The sequence below is a fragment of the Penaeus chinensis genome, chromosome 41 (assembly GCF_019202785.1).
Source record: "Penaeus chinensis breed Huanghai No. 1 chromosome 41, ASM1920278v2, whole genome shotgun sequence".
Lineage (NCBI taxonomy): Eukaryota > Metazoa > Arthropoda > Malacostraca > Decapoda > Penaeidae > Penaeus > Penaeus chinensis.
In genome coordinates this window covers 8,900,240-8,915,239 of record NC_061859.1, presented here as the reverse complement: position 1 = coordinate 8,915,239, position 15,000 = coordinate 8,900,240, and the positions used below count along the sequence as shown (strand labels likewise).

Genomic DNA, 15,000 nt, shown 5'->3' with positions numbered 1-15,000 from the left:
TTCATTATAAGATTTACTTTTCTATTTTTCTGGAAAAAAAAAAACACAAAAACATTATGTAATCGCCAGAATTTTCTGAAAATGTTGTGAATGTAGATAATCATCTCTTCTCCAAAGTATATTTTTGTTACTTGACAAGCAGCATAAGTATTGATGATTACTTATGTTTTCTTTGTAGGAAATCTCACCATATTTCAAAATAACTATAACACCACGGACCTCTTAGACAACCCAGTGTTCACAAATGAATCCTGCTCTAAATCGGGAACGGGTGATGTTTGTGAATTTGGCTTAGAAAACAGCTTCCAGGTATAGAGTACTATAATCAGATATTTTTTAATGTAAATGTGAAATAATGGTAATTTTGATTGTTATTTACACTCTAAAGTTAGATTTACATTGCAACCTCATTAAAAAATATATTCCTTTTTTATGCAGTATATTTTCAGGGGTGTGTGTGTGTCTGAATCATTTGAACATCACCTCAAAAAGCCTAACACACATTTTTCTTAGGTCATGGAGTTGGTGTCTGCCTGGGGTCCCCTTATCTATGCTGGTTGTTTTGCCGCCACCCTCTCTTCCGCCATCGCCTCGTTGGTAGGCGCACCACGTGTTCTGCAGGCTTTGGCTAAGGATAAGCTTTACCCTGGCATCTACAGCTTCTCCAGGGGTTACGGAGCCAATAATGACCCAGTCCGAGGATACATCTTGGTGTTCGTGATTTCCTTCATCTGTATCATGATCGGTGTGTAGTAGGCTTTAATCTTTCCATTAAGTGTAATCAGTAAAGCCAGATATGCAAAATGAATGAAACAGTAAAGAAGCTTATTAAATGTGTTTAACTAATTAGATTATATTTTATTTCATTTATCTGAGTTTGTTTTTGTTTTTTTTCTAATACCAACAGGTGACTTGAATCTTGTCTCAACACTTCTGAGTAACTTCTTCTTGGCAGCTTATAGTCTCATCAACTTTTCTTGCTTCCATGCAACACTTATTAAGTCTCCTGGCTGGCGTCCTTCATTTAAGGTGAGTACAAGCATACACATTTTTACACACACGCGCGCACACACACACAAACACACAAACACACAAACACACAAACACACACACAAACACACACACAAACACACACACACACACACACACACACACACACACACACACACACACACACACACACACACACACACACACACACACACACACACACACACACATGGGGGCTTGCCTATGTAAATGCATGCATACTGGAAAAAAAAAAAAAAAAAAAAAAAATAAGGGAGACCTGAAGATGAGAGCTATGTATTTTTTGTTGTTTTACTTGAATATATAACATAAGAGATTCTTCAGTTTCTTTTGTTTTCCACAGTATTATAACTCTTGGGTGAGTCTTGTCGGTGGAATCCTTTGCTTGATGGTCATGTTCTTGATTGATGTGGTTACTGCTTTCATCACCTTCATTGTCGTCATCGCCCTGTACCTCTTCGTGGCCTACCGTAAACCTGGTGAGTTAGATGCATAATTGTATCATATTTTTTTGCGATTAATACTATAGATTAATTTTTCATTTGTGTATTTATAATTGTGTGTGAATAATTGGTTATATATAAGTATACAAATGTTTACATTTTCTTATTTTCTTTCATTCGCAGATGTCAACTGGGGCTCATCTACTCAAGCACAGACATATGTATCAGCTCTGAAATCCACTCTTGATTTGATCACTGTCGAAGAGCATGTCAAGAACTACCGTCCTCAGCTCCTTGTTCTCTCTGGAGCTCCTGGCACAAGGCCTCCACTCTTGGACTTTGCCCATACTATTACAAAGAATATTTCTCTCCTTTCTTGTGGACATGTTATTCAGGTATGGTATCCCCCCCCCCCCCCCCTTGTATTTCTTTATATTTCTAATTGAATAGATTGATTGCATTATAAAATTGATTAAAGATATTGATATTTTTGTGTGTCATATTTGTAGGTGCACTTTCCTTCCCATTTCACAGTTTGTCTTTTTTTTTTGTGCTTCAGGGCCCACAGACACAAAGAGTGCGTAATTCTCTATCCAGGCGAGGTTACAACTGGCTGACCCGTCATAAGATTCGTGCCTTCTACTCCATTGTTGAAGCTAACAACCTTGAGGAAGGCTCCAGGAACTTGTTCCAGGTACACTACTTGGAAATGGTTTTAGATACAGTAAATTGACCTGTAAATAGATTCATCAAATAGAAAGTTTGAAATACCTTCCAGCAGTATGTAGATGAATTTGAATACAGGGGATGATTATGTACTTGAATGTAATGGACTTTGTGTTAAACAATTGAATGGTTAAGACTAAGCTGATGATATAGAAATTTCTTTTATGTCATATTAATTAATTAATCTTGTTAAGTTTTCCTCAGAAAATTTGTTCTTTCTCCTATTTGCAAGAATTCACTTCTTCCAATTAAACTAATGATAAGTAATTTCTTTTATGAATTATCCACAGCTTGTTGGTTTGGGAAAACTTCGTCCAAATATTGTTCTTCTTGGATACAAATCAAATTGGGCTAAGTGTGACCGTCTAGAGCTCAGATCTTACTTCAATACCTTACAGTAAGTCATTTAATATGTAAAATGAACATTATTTTTTTTTTATTTTTTATTTTTTTTTTTTCCCCAGTTAGAAGTTAAAGCATAAAGCTGGATTTTTGTTCCATATTAATGCTATATTTTCTTGGAAAATTCACATATGTTTGATAAATTTCCATATATTCTTGATTTAGTTTTAAAAACAACTGTTGAAGTTCTATGATCTCCAGTTCTTTATTATAGATGTTACTTTTGCAAACCTTGTGGTGCATCGGTGTCAGAATACCAAACATGTAAAACACTTTCCTAATTACAGTGAAGCACTGGATATGTACTATGGAGTGGCTATCCTTAGAGTACCACAAGGACTGGATTATTCTCAAGTTGTCGAGGATGAAGATTCGCCTGTTGTTATGAATGGCAATGAAACTACTGGAGCAGCAGTTGCAGAGGAGATCAAACGTAATCAGTCTGCTGGTCAATTGTCTCAAGGTAAGGTTGCTCTCTATAGCTGATATTTACAGGTCATATCTTTATGATGAATCATGAAGAAAAAGGTTTTACGTAGTAATTTTAGTAGGCCTGGCAGCAGTGAATGTTGTGGTGGCTACTTTTTATATACCTTGTTTTAGAATTATGTTCTGAATACTTCCCAAGCAGCTTCCAAAACCTGTCAATAGTTAGATTTCCTATGAGTAAAGCTTATAATAGAAAAAAAAGAGAAAACCAAAATAGGCCAAACATGGTTGCTGCAATCTTAGTGTTTCCTTAATGGCTTGGCTACATTTCCTAGGATGAATTAAAGTTATGATATATGATAGATCGCTAGCAGTTTTTGTTCCTGTTATTAGTGTGTAATGTCATGAGTCATAGGAAATTATTTAAAGAAAATAAGAATGTTACAAATCCAATTTTTAGGAATTATCTTCTGAGAACATCATTTTACTCTTTGACTTTATGAGCCACACCTGTTATGAGTTGATGTAGTGGATTTTGAAGAAACAAGCACAACACCCTTTTTTGTAACTTCAGATTATTTGTCACAGTGTGTTCTGCATTTCTTTTTTCAATTTGACACCTCACTTTTTTTTTTTTTTATATCACTTTTGGAAATTATTTGCAATGTGAATCCCTCTACTTGGTAAATATGTTGGAAGTTTTGAATGTTTTGATGTAAATTTGAGTATTGTAATGAGATATATCAAAATTCTGTAGAATTGGGAATGTGTAATGATAATTGAAAAGAAAACAAAATAGTTTGATTATGAAGATGAAAATTACTCATTTAAATGGCATAGACCTTCACTATTATTTCCTCAAGTTGAAACATTCATAAACTTCGAAGTTTGAAAAGCACTTGTCAAACTTAGAAGTTTATGATTGTTCAGTACATGCTGTTTTCAATTCCTCTTTTGCTACTCCAACCCTCTGCAATGCCGCGTACGTAGAAGTGGCAAAATTGCTTGGTTCCATAAACTCTAACGCTCGGAGTACTTATTACCGTGGTGAGTCAACGGTCCACATATGTGCATGATGCAGTTTTGCTTTTGTTTCATGTTGTGTCGAGTGAGTTGTTCTACAAAGGTGATGGTATTACAACTCCTATAGCTTAACAGTTCCCCCCTCTCTCCCAAGTAAATAAACAAAATTTGGAGTGTGATATAAACTTAGTTTTACTGTTTTGTTTAAAAGCAGTTAACTTACTCTGCTTTCCTAAAGCCAGAATACATTGGTTTATATATATACATATATATTATATATATATATATATATATATATATATATATATATATATATATATATATATATATATATATATATATATATAATTTTTTTTCTTTTTTCGGTTTCAACAGCAAAAGGTGTGCATTTTATTTATTTATTTATTTATTTATTATTCATTTATTTGGTTTATTTTTTAAGTTGATGTAATAGACATTTATTTAATCTCCATCTTAACTTTTTTTTTTATTGTATTCTTGTTTTGTTTCCTCTTGTAGTTGCACTTCAGCATTCAGGAATACCATTCCTCTTGAGTTCTTGTCCTTTGCCTCCCTCATATTTTTATTTTTATCATTGCCTTCCTCCTTTTCATTCATCTTTTATTTGCTTTCATTCTTCATTTTCAAATTTCCTTCTTGTTTATACTTTGGATAGTTTACCACCTTTAAATAACCTTCCCCATTGTAATCTGTTGGTGTTGTTAAATAATCTCTGCAGTATAATATGTGATGTGATAGATTGTTAGAAATCTTTAATTAGGCACTCCTGCTACTTATAAGGTTACTACATAAATAAATATTTGTGTTGTTAATCCCCTTTTACCGATAGTGATAGTCTTTCACTTTAAACCTTTATATATATATATATATATATATATATATATATATATATATATATATATATATATACATTTATATATACACATTTATATATTTACATATATATATATATATATATATATATATATATATATATATATATATATATATAAATATATATATATACATTTATATATATACACATTTATATATTTACATATATATATATAAATATATATATATATATATATATATATATATATATATATATATATATATTTTTATATATATATATATACATTCATACATACACACTGTATATATTTATATATATTTCAATGTTTTTTGCACATCCTAAGGGAGTTTTATTATTCTTTTATGCAGACTTAATGATGCAACTTGTTTTTGTTTTTATTTTTTTGCACATTTGTGTATTGCACAAGGTGGAGGGTCACCTGTATATCATGTAGTGGAAGGAGCCCAGTGGTAATGGGTTACTGTACATTGGTATTGTTACCTTGAGAACAAAGTTGTGACAAAAGTCATATTTGTCTCTTTCCTGCAGAAAAGTTTGTGTGTGTGTGTGTGTGTGTGTGTGCGCGTGTGTGCGTGTGTGCGTGTGTGTTTGTGTTTTTTATTATGTACATGTATATACGTATGTATGAGTTGGTGTGTTTGTAGTTGTGGGGACAATAGTACAGATGGGGATTTGGGCCACACATGCATGCATGTATAGATATATGAATGCATGAATGTGGTACAGGATGCACCTGTATGTCTGTTTATCCCAATGCTGACAGGCATGACGTGTACGTACGTGCCATGCGCACTGTGAGTTTACTTGTTTGATTGTTTTTACATGTAGATGGCTACACTTGTACTAAGTCACCAATAAGCCAATTACGAACAAGTACTGCCTGTCTTGCCCGTTTACCCTTTTTTTTTATTTCCAAAATAATTTATCTCATCATATTTTGCTGTTATTAATGTTTATAACATTCTAGTAATTATAATATTTATAATAAAAATAACACCATCAATATTCATAGCACTAATAAAAAATACATTTTTCCCGCCAATTCAAATTAGGTAAGGTTACAAGGTCTACTAATTAACTCCTTTGTGGCTAAACACTGGCAGAGCCATCTATGTGCAGAGACATTTCACAAAAAATATAAAAAATAAGCCCAGCATTTCCCCCATTTTCTATTCATTTTCCCCAGTGGCATTGGGTTAAAAGTATCAGTGGGTAAATGTAAGGGTGTATTGATGTGGTTTTCAGACAGAATGTGCATATACCTGTGACTGCTCCTCCTCCTACATGGAAGGATGTGCAAAAGGGTTGGTGTATGTTTTAAGATTGTGTGTGTGTGTGTGTGTGTGTGTGTGTGTGTGTGTGTGTGTGTGTGTGTGTGTGTGTGTGTGTGTGTAAGTGCGTAAGTGCATGAGTGAAATGAAGCATTGTTGAAATATCTATTTACAGTGTGTATTTTAGTTCCGCTCCCACTCTTGTTGTGCCCAAGATTTATGACTGTCATCACAGAAAATTTGCTAGAAAGTAGTATCATAGTGGTAGATAACAATGTTTTATGTGACTAATGTTGGTGTTTACATTATTAACCAGATTGATATAACTAGTGTATTTTTATATATATAAATATAAGGTATATATATGTGTATATATATAAAATATATATATGATATATATATATATGATTATATATATATATATATATATATATATATATATATATATAATTACAATATATATATATATATATATATGTGTATATATATATTATATTATATTATAAATATATATATATTATATATATTATATTATATATATATGTATATTATATTTATTATATATTATATATAAATATTATATCTTATATATTTTATATATATATATATATATATATATATATATATATATATGTATATTATATATATTATATGTATAGTATATATATTATATATTATATATAAATATTATATCTTATATATTTTATATATATATATATATATAATTATATATATATTATATTATACATATATATATATATATATATATATATATATATACATATACATATACATATACATATACATATACACATACACATACATACATATACAAATGAAATCAGTTAGCACATATAGAATACTTGAAAAATTATAGCTTATCTGTGTACTGTTTGATATCTATTGATGTACTTTGCTGGAAAGGACTTGTATTTTAATTTTATAAGAATACCAAGTTTAATTTCAGTGACAACTTTTATACAATTTAAAAGAAAGGAGAAAAAAATGGAATATGGACATTTTTATATGTAGTTTCAAAATGAGATGATAATGACAGCCTTCTAAAAATTGTTGTAATAGTATATACTTTTGTCCCTCCATCCCTGGCAACCCAGTGTTTAAAAGGAAGAAAATACGAGAGAATGAGCAGGATTTTTGGAAAGTGTTAAAAGTGTGTCCTGTCGCAGGAAATGAAAGTAGGTGTTCTTTTTTGCGCAATGATTCCCAAAATTTGCTGCCTGATGTTGTTTTTTATTTTGTGAATATTTGCACCAGTATTGAGCCAGAATGTATTTTTTTTCTCTCTCTCTGCTTGCTGTGTCTTATGACCATAAATGTGATTGTAAGTTTTTATTTTGCATTTTTCTCTCTCTCTCTCTTTTTTTTTTTTTTTTTTTTTTTTTTTTTCTTTTTTCTTTTTTTTGCGCTCTTCCACTTGAATATGTTTTTTCTCTTTTGGTATCCTGTAAAAGTTCACCTCTTGAATGAATGAATTCCTTTTTTTTTTTTCTTTTTTTTTTAAAGTTAATTTGGCATCAGTCCTTTTCTGTGTAGCAAAAAGTCTGTAATGTATTGTAATTTAAACATTTTTTTAAGCAGTTGTAGCAGTTTTTACCTAGATACAAACACAGGCTGTCATACAATATATTATTGTTGATGTAAATTTGAGTAAGGATTTGGCAATTTGCTACATACTTTAGAGATGGGACTTATTTAAATGCAGTTCAAAATAAGAATATATGTGTCTGATTTGCCGATTTTCATGTTTGTTTGCTCAGTATTATATATATTATTTTTTGTTTTAATTATTTTGCTTTTGTATTTACACCATATTATAGAGTTGATATCACTTGACCAGAATGTTGATTGTATTCTCTTCTGCAGTTGGTAATTTATGTATCATTTTAAATTGTAATTGCTTAATATGATACTGTGATTTTAGTGGAAGCTGAAATGTTCATAATTGCATATATATGATTTTGTATTTTAGTGATTGTTAGTGATTGTTCATCAAATTTTTTATCCTTTTTAAGTAACTAAAGTTATATTTACCAGTAGTGCTAGCATACAGTTATTTAGGGTTAGTCCTTTGTGAAAATTTTAATTTAATTTAATTTTGTTATTATTTTTTAATATGTTGCTGTAGACCAGTTTGAAAATTGTTTTATTTCGATTCTTACTTTGCATGAGAAAGTCCTTTATGTTAAAATTGAAGTTGAAAAGTCAGATCCAAAATAATTGGATGTATCAGAGAAAGTACCACTTGCAATAAACACTATATACAAGGAATCTATAAGCACTACTGCCATTATAGTACAGTGGATCTGTCAGTAATACCAAATCTTAATTTTTACAATAAAAGATACAGACTAGAGGATTTTTTGAATATTACTTTATATATGTGATGCCCATCTTTACTCATTAATTTTTTTATGTTCATTTCTTTATGTGAGTGTAATGAAAAACCCTAATGAATCTTTATAGATGGCACTGGCAGCGAGGCCTCGACACCACCTGGCTCTCCACAAGCTGAGCGTGCCGGCACTGCAGCAGTAACCTCAGAGCCAAGCGGAGTGGAAGCTCTGAAGAGGCGTGCTTCTCTGGCCAATCTGTACAGAGGTCCAGGAGGTGTTGAACTCGGCAAGGATGTTCTCAATAACATCACTACATTCAGACGAAAGCAAAAGAAGGTAAGGAATATTGGTTGTTTCATTGAGACCTACTGTCTGTGTGTATATATATTTATATTGTTTGTGATAGCTGCTTTTGATACATATCAAGGATGATTTTTTATTTACTTTAATCCTTGATGAGGATTCAAAAGTGATGGTTGATGGTTTTTCTAAATTATTATTATTCATTTAGCTTTTCATCATAGAATTATATTCTTATATTCACTATTATTAATTTTACCCTACAATTTAATTCCTTGACATTTTCATTGTTTCTTGTTTTCCAGTATATGAATTTGATGAATACCAAATAATTAAAAAATGTCCTCACATGTGACTTTTCACTTCTCAGGGTACAATTGATGTATGGTGGCTCTATGATGATGGTGGTTTGACTCTCCTGCTGCCTTACATTCTTACAACAAGATCACAGTGGTCTAACTGCAGCCTGCGTGTCTTTGCTTTGGCCAACCGGAAAGATGAACTTGACATGGAACAGAGAAGGTAATTCACATTCCTTTGTATTAATTTGATTATAGGTATACACATATGAGAATATAGATCATACACTGTTGAGAAGGAGATCCCACCCAAATACTAATTTGAAACCGTTTTTACAGCATGGCAAACCTGCTGGCCAAGTTCCGTATTGACTACAGTGATGTGATTGTCATTCCTGATGTTGCCAAGAAGGCTGCTGAATCTTCTAAAATGGAGTTTGACCAGTTGATTGAAGACTTCAAAGCCAAGAGCAATGTTGAAATTGACAAGGAAAATGAAGGTATTAAAAGATTGTGAATTTAGATTGTAAAGCATGGAAAAAAGTGAATATTGTGTTGATCATACAGAAATTACTGTTGAAAGTACAGTTTTATATTTAGTCTTAATCCATTGGTCATGGGTACATGTACTGTCCACTGTACTTAAAAAATGTTGCATACCCATGGGTATGCAAATGTTCAGCCACCAGATTCAATTAGTAGGTCCTATGTTACCTCATTTAATTTCCCCATTCCTTAAATTTTCAGAACAAAATATTGATATTTATATTATCATCAACAATATGATTAAATGCATTTTGATAAAATCCTAATCACAGTAAGAAATAAAAGAAAAGGGTTAGCAGGAGACAAGTAGGACTAATTATTGATTCTGGTTACTGACCACTTGTGGAGCCACCTAATAGTAAACGCATCTAATAGGCTAAATTCACAGTGGATATGGCTTGTGTGCAATGCCATCCGAGCAGTGGGTTGAATAAGTCAGGTTTCTTCACCCTATGCTGCTAGGGATGACATATGCATACTTGCCATGCCCACTGTGAGTTTAGTGTATTAACTGCTTTTATACATAGATATCTCCACAAGTACTTAGTCACCAATGAGCCAATTACTAGTACTACTTAGTCACCAATGAGCCAATTACTAGTACTACTTATCTTACCTGTTTACCCTTTTCCATGATTTTTGGAAATATTTTCTTTGATCTGATATTGCTGGTAGTAATGCCAATAACTACATTTTTTTATAATTTCTATAATAATAATAACAGCATTGTTATTAATAGCAATAGTAGATAAAATGTTTTTCTCAAAAACTCAAGAAAAGGGGAAATCAGATGAGGTCATGAGGCTGACTAATTGACAACTTGGTGTCTAAGCACTTCTGTGTGTTGAGACATTTCACAAAACAACACAACAGTGAACCTTACATTTGCCTGGTGGCACTAGAAGTAATGAAAGTCATCTAAAACTAGAATGGGATAGCAACCCACTGCAGATTTCAGTGGTGGGTAAATAGTTGCTAACTGTTAAAGAATATAAGAACAGTGTTTAAAAAAAGGCTATGCTTTAATGTCTTATCAATTTTCAGGTGTAGTTATCAGTGAAGCAGAACTTCTTGGTCAGCGAGAGAAGACTAATCGTCATGTGCGCTTGCGTGAACTTCTCCTCGAGAACTCTAGAGATGCTTCTCTTGTAGTGATGTATGTAAAACTTCTGTTTGTTTTGTTTTTGCTATTTTGACAGTTGTATTTAAGGATTCATATATATTTAATATATATGTGTGTGTGTGTGTGTGTGTGTGTGTGTGTGTGTGTGTGTGTGTGTGTGTGTGTGTGTGTGTGTGTGTGTGTGTGTGTGTGTGTGTGTGTGTGTGTGTGTTTGTGTGCGCGCGCACGCGTGTTATATTATATATATTTATTATATATTATATATTTATTATATATTATATATTATATATTTATTATATATTATATATTATATTTTATTATTATATATTATATATTATATATATTTATATTTATTATATATTATATATTATATATTATATATTATATATATTTATATTTATTATATATTATATATATTTATATCTATTATATATTATATATATTTATATATATTATATATTGTATATATTTATATATATTATATATTGTATATATTTATATATATTATATATTGTATATATTTATTATATTTATATTATATATATTTAATATATATTATAGTTTATATTTATATTTATTATATGTTATAGTTTATATATATATATTTATTATATGTTATAGTTTATATATATATATTTATTATATGTTATAGTTTATATATATATATATTTATTATATGTTATAGTTTATATATATACATTTATTATATATTATAGTTTATATATATTTATTATATATTATATGTATATTATATATTATATGTGTATATTATATATTATATGTATATATTATATATTATATTTATATATTATATATTATATTTATATATATATTATATATATTATATATATGTATTATATATTATATTTTATTTATTATATATATATATATATATATATATATATATATATATATATATATGTATTATATGTTATATGTATTATATATTATATATTATATATATATTATATATATGTATATGCATATACATAAATATACATAGATATGAGTATTATAGTGTTAATGACATTACTAAATTAAATTCATAGTGGGCAAGGCATGTACGTACATGCCATCCCTGGCAGCTTTAGATTAACCCATTCTGTTCACACACATCAGCTGCTTGTGAAATATTAGATGTCTCTTCTACACTCTTGCTTCTAACATTAAATTTTTGGGGGAAATTAAGCAAGATAGAAGCATTACCCATATTTTTGAGGGTCTGTTTCTTCTCAGTGACCACAGTCAGAAGCAAATAAGCTAAAACTATGTGGCAGGCTTAGCTGCTCATGACATCACCCAATGTGTGACAGTTTTGCCATGATGTGGCAGAACATCATTTAGTGTATGAATTTATAGCTGTTTATATGAAGTTATGTTTAATATTTCAATTTCTCTTTCCACTCCCTTACAGGACCTTACCCATGCCCCGCAAGAACTCTGTCTCCGCACCATTGTACATGGCTTGGTTGGAAACACTGACTCGCGACATGCCACCGTTCCTCCTTATACGTGGCAACCAGACCTCAGTGCTTACCTTCTATTCTTAAGAAAAAGACAAAAAGGATTCTGTGTTTTGTACATGCAGTGTGGAATAGACAAGTATTTTAGATCTTTTAAGCTATTGTGTTTTCTTTTTGTTATGAAACAAAGAAAGAGGAGAATAGCGTGCACAATGTATAGGTGATGTTTAAAGTTTTTTTTTGTTTTTTTTTTTAAGGAGAAACCATTATTGATTCATGCCAGATGTAGAATATATGTGCATCTTGTCTATGGATTATATTCTAAGACTATCATTCCACTGTTTGGAACTAGAAAAAAGTTTAGAGTATTTTAGAGCAGAGTTTTATCAATCAAAATCTGATTATTTTCCTTATATCAAGCAATAATTAAATGTCAATAGGTTGTTCAAAATAAATTTGTTCTGTAATTTACCTCATCATACACAAAGTAGGTATAATATATTTTATCCTACATATCTATAGGTTGGCATGTATTTGTGCCAATTGCTGTTTTACATAACATTTTATTTATTTTGCCATTATCCTTACAGTATTTACCAACAGTTGTAGAGATTTTGTGTGTAAAATTTGTACTTGATATATTATAATAATTTAATGTCTTTTTTTATTTTTTATTTTTTTTTTTTATACTTTTTACATTGCCTTTTATTTCATATTGTGTAATTCATTTATAGTCCTATTAATATGGTGTAAACTGTCAGTAAATAAAGTGATATCTTTTCCATAGAAGATTTTTGCAGTGGAATTTATTATTTCATCGTTACATGTACATCTTCCTTTGCAGTAATTTCTTCACTGATTATTTATGCTTAGTTATATTTGCGTGTGACTTATGGCAGAATCAGTAATGCATTTACACCTACATTAATATCTATGACTACAGAATCTTCATTTAGCTTGTCTCGGTATTTCAAAACATTTGGGTTTTTATATCTTGGAGTTTTTAGTTTTAGTATAAAGTTTTGTATCATTCCATGTTCAGTATGTTAGTGTGTTACAGTTATGGTTAAAGTGATTTTCCCCATTTATATACTCAAAAGTGAATGTATAGTGCTTGTAGTTCCTGACATATATATATAATTAAATTTAGGTTTAATAAGGGAATAATGGGATTTTTAGATCATATAATAAACTTTTAAAACCATCTTTTTATTAGTTTTTTTTTTTTTTTTTTTTTTTTTTTCTAGTTGTGGTAGATCAGTTGCTGAGTAGGAAAACAATATAAGATGCTGAATAGGAAAAATTTGCATCTCATATTTGACTATCTCTTTTTTTTTTTTTTTTCCTTTGTTTTTTTTTTCGACATTCCTCATAATGAAGAGTTTAGTCAGACACTCGTATTTTATACATTCCAGAGTGGTTACCTACCAATATAAAATATAATCAGATCATTAACTACTGTAAGTGTAAGAAGTCCCTTTATTTCCATTCAATATCTAGCTCATCAAATGTTTTATGTAGAAAATTATTAGGAAAGATGGGTAACGTTTTTGTTAATCTTTTTTAGTTGTTAAATATTAGAAAACAAAAACAGTTGAGTTAATATTCAAATAGGACATAGTGTGAATGAAGAGGTAGAGATTCATATAACTGGATTTTTTATCTTAATGATAATTAATTTTGCATATTGTCCCGGTGCCTTTTGACTGTGATTTTTGTAAAACTTTTTTTTTTTCTTTTTTTTTTTTTTCCTTGTATCATTATTTGTCAGATTCATTCTACTTGCCCGTGATCCAAATGAATGATTTGGGAAATCCCAAAGGCAATCCACTCATGGGATGTTTGTAAATAGAATAACTATGGCACTACAAGATGAGAATATTTTGTGATAAATCTGACAATATTGAAAAATTAAATTGTAAGTAAGCTATGCTATGTTAAATGCCCCATTTCTGGGGTAAATGTACATATGGAAAATGCACAACAATTAGTTGTATTTATTGAGTGGATTATACAATCATATGCAGTGCTTGGAAACTTGCTGAGGTTTGTGTGGCAGAGCATTTTTTTTTTACCTTGAAGTAAAATCTTATTAAAGGTAAAGATGAAATTTTTGTCTCATATTTCACAAGGATTTAGACCTCTGAGAAGTATGTTTATAATTAGAATTGAAATAAAACTATACTGTTCACATTAGTCATTGCACTAATGTTACAATGATGCACAAGAACTGCAAAGCTCAAATGTATTTACAGAATGTCTGATTATAAAATGGCAAGTTTCAGAAGAGGAATTTTGTTAATAGCACTCTGGTAATGTATATGTAAAATATTTCTTAAACACTGAACAAGATTTTTGTAATATTTGCATTTGATGGGTATAAGTTGTTGGTATTAAACTAACATGTTACATAAATTTTATTTTTGAAAAAATAAAATTTTACTCTGGTAGAGGATTGTTTACTTTATCCTTTCTTGCCTGGGCATTATGAAGTATTTCCTTTTTAAAACTTATTCTATATATAGTACTTTCATTCCTCTGTTGTCTTTGAACTGCCACACAATGTGGGATGGATTAATGCCAGTCTGCCACACACTTTCATGTTTGAAGCTTCTAGGTAGAATGCTTAATGGTTACAAAGCAAAATAAACGTGCTAGATATCAAAGGCCATGTAGCACTATTGGAAGGTATATAGTAAAAAGGGTAAATGTGTT

The 15,000-nt window shown here is 30.1% G+C and overlaps 1 protein-coding gene across 1 annotated transcript in view; it reads left to right on the top strand.

Annotated features, from left to right (window-relative positions):
- LOC125047515 (bumetanide-sensitive sodium-(potassium)-chloride cotransporter-like) overlaps positions 1-14,735 on the top strand; it is a 92,386-nt gene extending 77,651 nt beyond the window's left edge. The window contains exons 10-22 of the mRNA XM_047645765.1: positions 179-309; positions 514-745; positions 908-1,029; positions 1,373-1,508; positions 1,656-1,867; positions 2,032-2,166; positions 2,489-2,595; positions 2,888-3,063; positions 8,685-8,890; positions 9,225-9,376; positions 9,493-9,653; positions 10,744-10,855; positions 12,237-14,735. Of these exons, the coding sequence (XP_047501721.1) occupies positions 179-309; positions 514-745; positions 908-1,029; positions 1,373-1,508; positions 1,656-1,867; positions 2,032-2,166; positions 2,489-2,595; positions 2,888-3,063; positions 8,685-8,890; positions 9,225-9,376; positions 9,493-9,653; positions 10,744-10,855; positions 12,237-12,372 (2,018 nt within the window). The 3' untranslated portion in view covers positions 12,373-14,735. The remainder of the gene's footprint in view (positions 1-178; positions 310-513; positions 746-907; positions 1,030-1,372; positions 1,509-1,655; positions 1,868-2,031; positions 2,167-2,488; positions 2,596-2,887; positions 3,064-8,684; positions 8,891-9,224; positions 9,377-9,492; positions 9,654-10,743; positions 10,856-12,236) is intronic.
- Positions 14,736-15,000: the final 265 nt, after the last annotated feature.